The following is a 6,558-nucleotide window of genomic DNA, read 5'->3' as shown; positions in this document are numbered from 1 at the left end:
GACTATTTGGAATTGATTAATGCATGCAATGGTGACATTGAAATTTTTGGCCCCTCCTCGGCAACCTTGGCAGAAATTTTTGCTAGAGCAAAGCACGTTGTTGGTATCTCTTTCCAACACTGTAAGCGGGATGCAAATTTGGTCGCACATCACTTAGCCAAACACTCTTATGAGTCGAAGTCTTCTGTTTTTTGGATGATGATCCTCCTAATTTCTTACCACCTCTTGTAATTCAGGATGTAACTCTGTTGGCTTCGAAATAAAGTGCGCCGAATAGGCATTCTTTAAAAAAAATGGTTCCCCGCTAAAAAACAACAACTAAACATAGTTCCATTGATCCATTCACCACAACTTTGGTTTGCATCGACAATTTCTCCTTTCCACCACTGTGCTCTTTTCTTCGGCCTTCTTCCCGGCTAGACGGTCCAGATCAGGCCACGTTGTGCAGTGCACCCATAGCTAAATCCAGGTTTCTTCGGCCTTCACCGTCGCTGAACCAGCCCGTTTCCCGCATCTGCCGATCTCCCCCGTTCCCCACCTCCCCCTTCCCGTCGGGCCGTAGCCACCGCACCGCCCCCGATGGCCGCCTCCGCCGCCGGCGCCGGCAAGTCACTGATCCAGACATTCCGCAAATTCTTCAAGAAGCCGTGGGAGATCACCGGCCCGTGCTCCTCGCCCGAGTACCGCAGCGCGGTCCCGGGCGCGCTCGAATACCGTCAAACCTGCCCGGCCACCCTTCGCGAGGACTCCCCCAGGGCCATCATCCCCACCTCCGACCCGGAGACCGTGTTCGACATCAAGTACTACCCGCGCGACGGCCGCCGCAACCGCCCGCCCGTCCGCCGCACCCTCCTCCGCAAGCCCGACCTCGAGCGCTACATGGCCGCCAAGCAGTTCGACCCCGCCAAGGACTTCCCTGTCCCCTACGTCAATTCTGCCGTCGAGGAGGACTACAGCGCCGTCGGCGGCGGTTACACCAAGTGATCCAGGTGAGGGCTGCTGCCTTTAGATCTGGGGTTAGAACTAGGGTGCTGTGTCATGCAGGGCTAATTGTAATCTTTATCTGAATCAGTGTTTGCCTGTTCTTTTAGAATCAAATGTAGATTCGGGGCGTCAGTACGTGTGTATAGTTGTTAATCCAACCCTGCTTTGTGAAATGAGATATTCTGCCTTGTTGCAACTCGTGAAATAGTTAGCTAATTATGATGGTTGGTTCGACAGTAACCCAACTTCATCACCATCTTTTTAGAGGGAAATGCATCATGCGGCATAAGTTTTTAGTTATGGCCCGAAGTCAAGGTTAAGTATATCATTGTGAGTTGCTAAGTCTCTGGTTTTCAAGTGTATATCAAAGATATATTGGTTGGCTTGAACATCGTGATATAAAATGAGGATGTTGTTTAAACGAGCTACGAGAATCACAAATCCTGTTTTCCATTCCCTTTGAGCCTACTGACACCACAAGAATCCATTTCCAGCATCAGCCTACCCTATCCTTTCAAAACAGATGGCTTGCGCCTGATGGTTGATGTGGGGAACCATTCGAACCACTCACAACTTATTGCATGACAACATCTAATCAAAGCAAAAGAAAGGATGTCAGAAAGTTAGGAATAATCCAAACTACAAAGTTCATTTTGTATACTGCAGGCGGTTCTATTTCTTTCTTGATCGGAGTTCTGGATATGGGCTTATATGGTTCGAGTGAACCAGGATTAGATTTGGAGTGATAAATTAATCAATCATACCCTGGACTTCCCCCAAGGTGATACCGAAGGTTACCTCCTTTTGTGCACCCCTCACCTCCTCCATGAGGATGATCCACTGGATTCATTGCAAATATGGACGGAGAGCGGCCTCAAGTTTTTTTCGGGGTCCTCGAGATCGCATTTTAGGCCGAGTAGAGATGCTTGGGAGTCTAAAACAAATGCGATGGACATGGACATGGACATGGCCAAGGCTCTAGGATTTTTATATTTTGTTTATTGCATGCATCTCTTCCAGGGTCTGTTGCTATATTATGTGTATGTGTATACTTATTAATGTTGTCTGGAAGGAAGAATCATAATTTGTTTGTGTCGCCTGTAAGTTTTATTTATTTTGAGTAGGTTGTGTTTCAAGTTAGTTTGTTCATGCTAACTTCAGTAGATGTAATCTTTCACTCTAGAGTGCACACATTTTACATAAAGAGTTATGATGTTTTGCTGTACGTTTGGGAGAACTGGAATTAGCAGGACTCTCATCTTGTAACATGCCTAGAGGTAACAAATGAGATGACCTTGCAATATATGGAACTTGTTCTAACCAATTAATTGCTGGCTCAATCTTAATGCAACATGGATATAAGGTTTACACTTTTTTCAGTGGGATATCTAGCGGGCATTATAAATATTCTCTTTCAGTTCTGAATGTTTGATTGTTGTATGGACCAAAAGTGTCTGATTGATGTTCTCTTAACATGTTTTTGTGTTTTGGAGTAAAACAACATGGATCGATAGTGTGTGTGTCAAAACAAAAAACATGGATTGATAGTTGGCACAGTAGCTTCTGATTTTTTTGTAGTGGATTTGGAGATATGAACCATGATTAATTTTGATCAGTATCCGTCTATGCGATATTTTTGAAACCATGGCTAAAGATCTCCTAGCTAAGTCGTGCATAAAGCACCTAAATACCAACCTTATTTTAACTGTGTTACACATCTGTGATACATCTGAGTTATTATTTTATAAAGGCACAACTGTGCAAGAGATGAAACAATCTGTAACAGATGAGATGCTTTCAGTATTTGAGTTTGACATGCTAGGTTTCAGAGGTTCAAGAGCCTTCTAATAGTTTCTATCTGGTGTGCTGAAATTGACTGGAGATAAAAAATATTACTCCCTCCGCCCGGAAATACTTTTCGCAGAAATGCATAAAAATGGATGTATCTAGAACTAAAATACGTCTAGATACATCCATTTCTCCGACAAGTATTTCCGGACGGAGGGAATATATGCCATGGTTATAAAGCCAGTTCAATTCTACACCAGCTATGTTATTGGAGTCAATAAATGGTTGAACCGACTAAGCTAATGTATTTACCACCAATTTTATCCTCTTTGGGGCTAATGTGGTCAAGATGGGTACCAAGATGTTTGGCTGGCAAAAGTTGAGCTATGCTATTGCATTGAGGCAAGCAAAGTAGGCTGGTTAGGTCCAGAATTTATAACTGTGGCAGATTCCAAAATGCTTAATCTACCGTAATAGCAGCTTTGCATGTATTTATTATGTCAGCGTGCTGATTTCCCTCAAACCAAGAAAATCTTTTTGAAGGTCAATAAATATGCTGAATACGGACTAGTCAGTTTGTTTACTTTTGTGATTCAATGAATAATATATTTATCAATGTACACTGACACGCCTGGATAGCGGGTCGCATATTGGAAAGCGCTTATACCTTTCCAAGTTATCGTCGCTACGATAACGTTCTTCCACGCAGAAATTTAATTATGGACCATTTTATTGAGAGAAAGTTTGGTTTGAGCCATTCAACATTGTTCTTTCTCTGGTGTTTTGATTTTCTTTCCGTAGTAGTCATTAACTATGACCTATATACTCTCCATATATTGGAATTCTTCTATGTGTTGTCCGGTGGGAGCCTTATTGTGCTACTATAAACACTTAAACCGTCATGTCTCAATTCTGCATGGAAATTATTTCTAACTGAATTTAACTGATTTTCTTGTGTCGTTATCACCGTGTTTGTTATCTTACTGTAACTTATGTTCAGAATATCTAGTTCTTTCCTTGCTTGCCTTCTCATTTGCATTATCTGTGTCATATTCATTTTATGAGTTTCTTTCATGAATATCATGCTGCCAATGTCTGTCTTTCTTGTAGCATGCTTAATAATTGCATCAGGGCAACTGTTATCAGCATCTACTTTCAACCTGTCATACATTTTCACTGGCAGCATCTGCATTGTAGTACCACCCTGTTACTCACTTTATTGAGTGGTACAGGCTGTATGCCTATATCTGGAATTGCACATGCTGGTCTTTGATCTAGATTTCTGGGTGCCTTCTACAGTTTGGTCCTTTGCCTATCTGAATCTATGATGAGAGAAGACACTTGCTACTAGCTAGTACTAGCTATAGTTTGGGCCTTTGCCTATCGAACTCTAGACCTGAAGTTGAAGTCATGTCTAATTATTTCACTTCGTTTAGTATCATCATAACAAGGATTACTGATTCAACACTGCTTAATTTGGCAGGTCTTGTGGTCACGCTGCAGCAGAGGCTGCACTCACTTCATTTCTGCTCTTCCTTGGAAGTCCCTTTCTCTTTTGTTTCGGAGAATATTTTCTGGTTGTAAAAGATGATGGTGGCAATAATATGGCTCTTGCAGAGTAAACCGATGCACCTACCTTGTAAGTTGTGTTCCAGAAGTCAACCAGCCTAATGCTGATATGTCATTGAATGAAGTTATGGAAAAACTCAAATCTTCTGCTGGAATCGGCACATGACCTACCTGAGCTGCAAACAACATTTCAATTTCGACAGACCAATGGAATGATTTCTTTATGCAATGCAGAACATGGTCTACACATGGCTTGGGGTTGTAACTCCCATTCTCATGCCTTTTAAGTATCTATTTTTGAGATACGCGCTCGTGATGAACGGCTGGTTCATCGTGGCTGTGTGCATGCTGTTTTACACAGCTGGCTCATTGTGGCTGGTAACGCGCAAGCTGCATCATCAGAGTTGTGCATACTGAAGGAAATCGTAATCGAAATCGCCTGCCTTGGTCAAATCCAGCTAGAATTTAGCTTAGAGCTACTGATTGTGACGGCCCTAAAAATTGCTCAGCAGCGGCCGTCTGATCTTTTGCTTTACCACCAGCCTTACTACCTTTGGTGGTGAATAAGTGAGCATGCATGCATGCATGCATGTGTACAATGGTTTGCATGTTTCTTCTGCTTGTCTCTTTAGCTCTACCGCATGCATGCCGCCTGATTTGCTGCTACCGGTGGGATCAGAGACGGTCGATCCTTTGAAGCATGCTGCAGGAAGCAGCGTGACGTCGTGGTCTCGTGGGGATTGTCATGATGCATTGCTCGCTGCCACTAACGGTCAAAAGTCTGGCAAGATGGCCAGACAGGCGGGGACCCTGGCTAAGGCCTCTTTTGGTTCATAGGATAGGATTATCATAGGAATAGGAATCTTGTAGGAAATGAGATGACATGTATCTCAAATCCTATGAGTAGGAATAAGAAACAAGATGTCATTTGGTTGACACCAAAGGAATTTATCCATTGAGTCTAGGCTTTTTTTTATTTTCCTATGAAATGTGGAGGATAGGAACCAATCCTATGTAGGAATAGGAATTCATTCCTATGAACCGAAAGGCTCTAAAGGAAAAAATTCTATAAGAATCCTATCCTCTAGAATTTCTATAGAATTCCTCTAAACCAAAGAAGGCTTAACTTTGTCACCTTGTCTCTGCAACAGTGCTCTTTAGTCCTTGCCCATGTGATTGTGATCGAGTACCAAGTCCTTTGTGCTAGACTAGATTTCCTGGTTTATGGCACGGGGGGTCATGGTCATGGGCCGTTCGCTGGCTACATGAGGAGTATCGGGTCGAAAGGAGCAGCTATTGCGACGGCGCACCAAAACTTGAGTAGGTGCTACCACACGCGAAGACTTGTGACGTGTTTGGTTGCTCGCATACACCCCAACCAAATCCGTGCAGGAAGAAAATGTTTGTTTGGTTGCTTGTATTCACGGTTTGGTCTGCATAGCACGAAACCTAAAATACCTTGGGCCAGGCCCGTTGGGAACCTCCGAATCGACAATTTTTTCACGGCCAGCACGTGGACGGCGCCGGCTGCATGTGAGGAGCCATGCTCGAGACATTGCGTTGTTTCTTGAAGCACCGGCTTTAATTACCTTCACCTCCCCTCACCGCTCTCCACTCTCCCACTATCACATTAGCGGCGGCGATCAGCGGAGCGGAGAAAAGCAAGAAGAGCACCGGTGTCCATCACTTGCAGCACTTCAGCAATGGCGGTAAGACCTATTTTGACCTCCTCGCTAATGATTTTCGTATTCGATCTGCGTTTAAGATTGGATTTGCGCATTCAATCCGTGTGCTAGGGGTACGGTTGATTGTGGGGGTTCAATAGGGTTGATCAGCACATCTTGATGAGTAGCAAATAGCGATGGATTTTAGGGTTTTAATTGGGATTGAGTACAATGGGAATGGTGAATTGGGGTAGATCTTACATAGTAGCGCTAAATCCTAGCCGCAGCGACCATGGAGGTCCTTGGAACACCGGGGGCTTGGACCTTGTAGTTGTCCTTCGGCTCAATCGTAGCATGCACCATCTCCTCATCCTTGTCGTCGACTAGAACAACCAGCATAGTACGGTGACCTGGCTCCGGCACCCTGACCACCACCTCCACCACTTCTTCTTATTCTTCCTTCAGCTCCAGAACGATGACGACCGGCGATACCGCGGCGACTGATTGGTCTTGACGAGCCGTGTAACCCCTGTACTTGGCCCATCTTGCTCTC

General features: G+C 44.2%; 1 protein-coding gene across 1 annotated transcript; it reads left to right on the top strand.

The window, feature by feature from the left end:
- The first annotated feature begins 475 nt into the window (after window positions 1–475).
- On the top strand, window positions 476–4,538 carry LOC119269089. Its single transcript, XM_037550840.1, has 2 exons — window positions 476–989; window positions 4,256–4,538. The coding sequence occupies exon 1, from the start codon at window positions 580–582 to the stop codon at window positions 982–984; it is 405 nt and encodes a 134-aa protein (XP_037406737.1). The 5' UTR covers window positions 476–579; the 3' UTR covers window positions 985–989; window positions 4,256–4,538.
- Window positions 4,539–6,558: the final 2,020 nt, after the last annotated feature.

This window comes from Triticum dicoccoides, chromosome 3A, assembly GCF_002162155.2.
Source record: "Triticum dicoccoides isolate Atlit2015 ecotype Zavitan chromosome 3A, WEW_v2.0, whole genome shotgun sequence".
Taxonomy (NCBI): domain Eukaryota; kingdom Viridiplantae; phylum Streptophyta; class Magnoliopsida; order Poales; family Poaceae; genus Triticum; species Triticum dicoccoides.
Note: the sequence above shows the minus strand (reverse complement) of the source record. Positions and strands in the feature narration are given on the sequence as shown.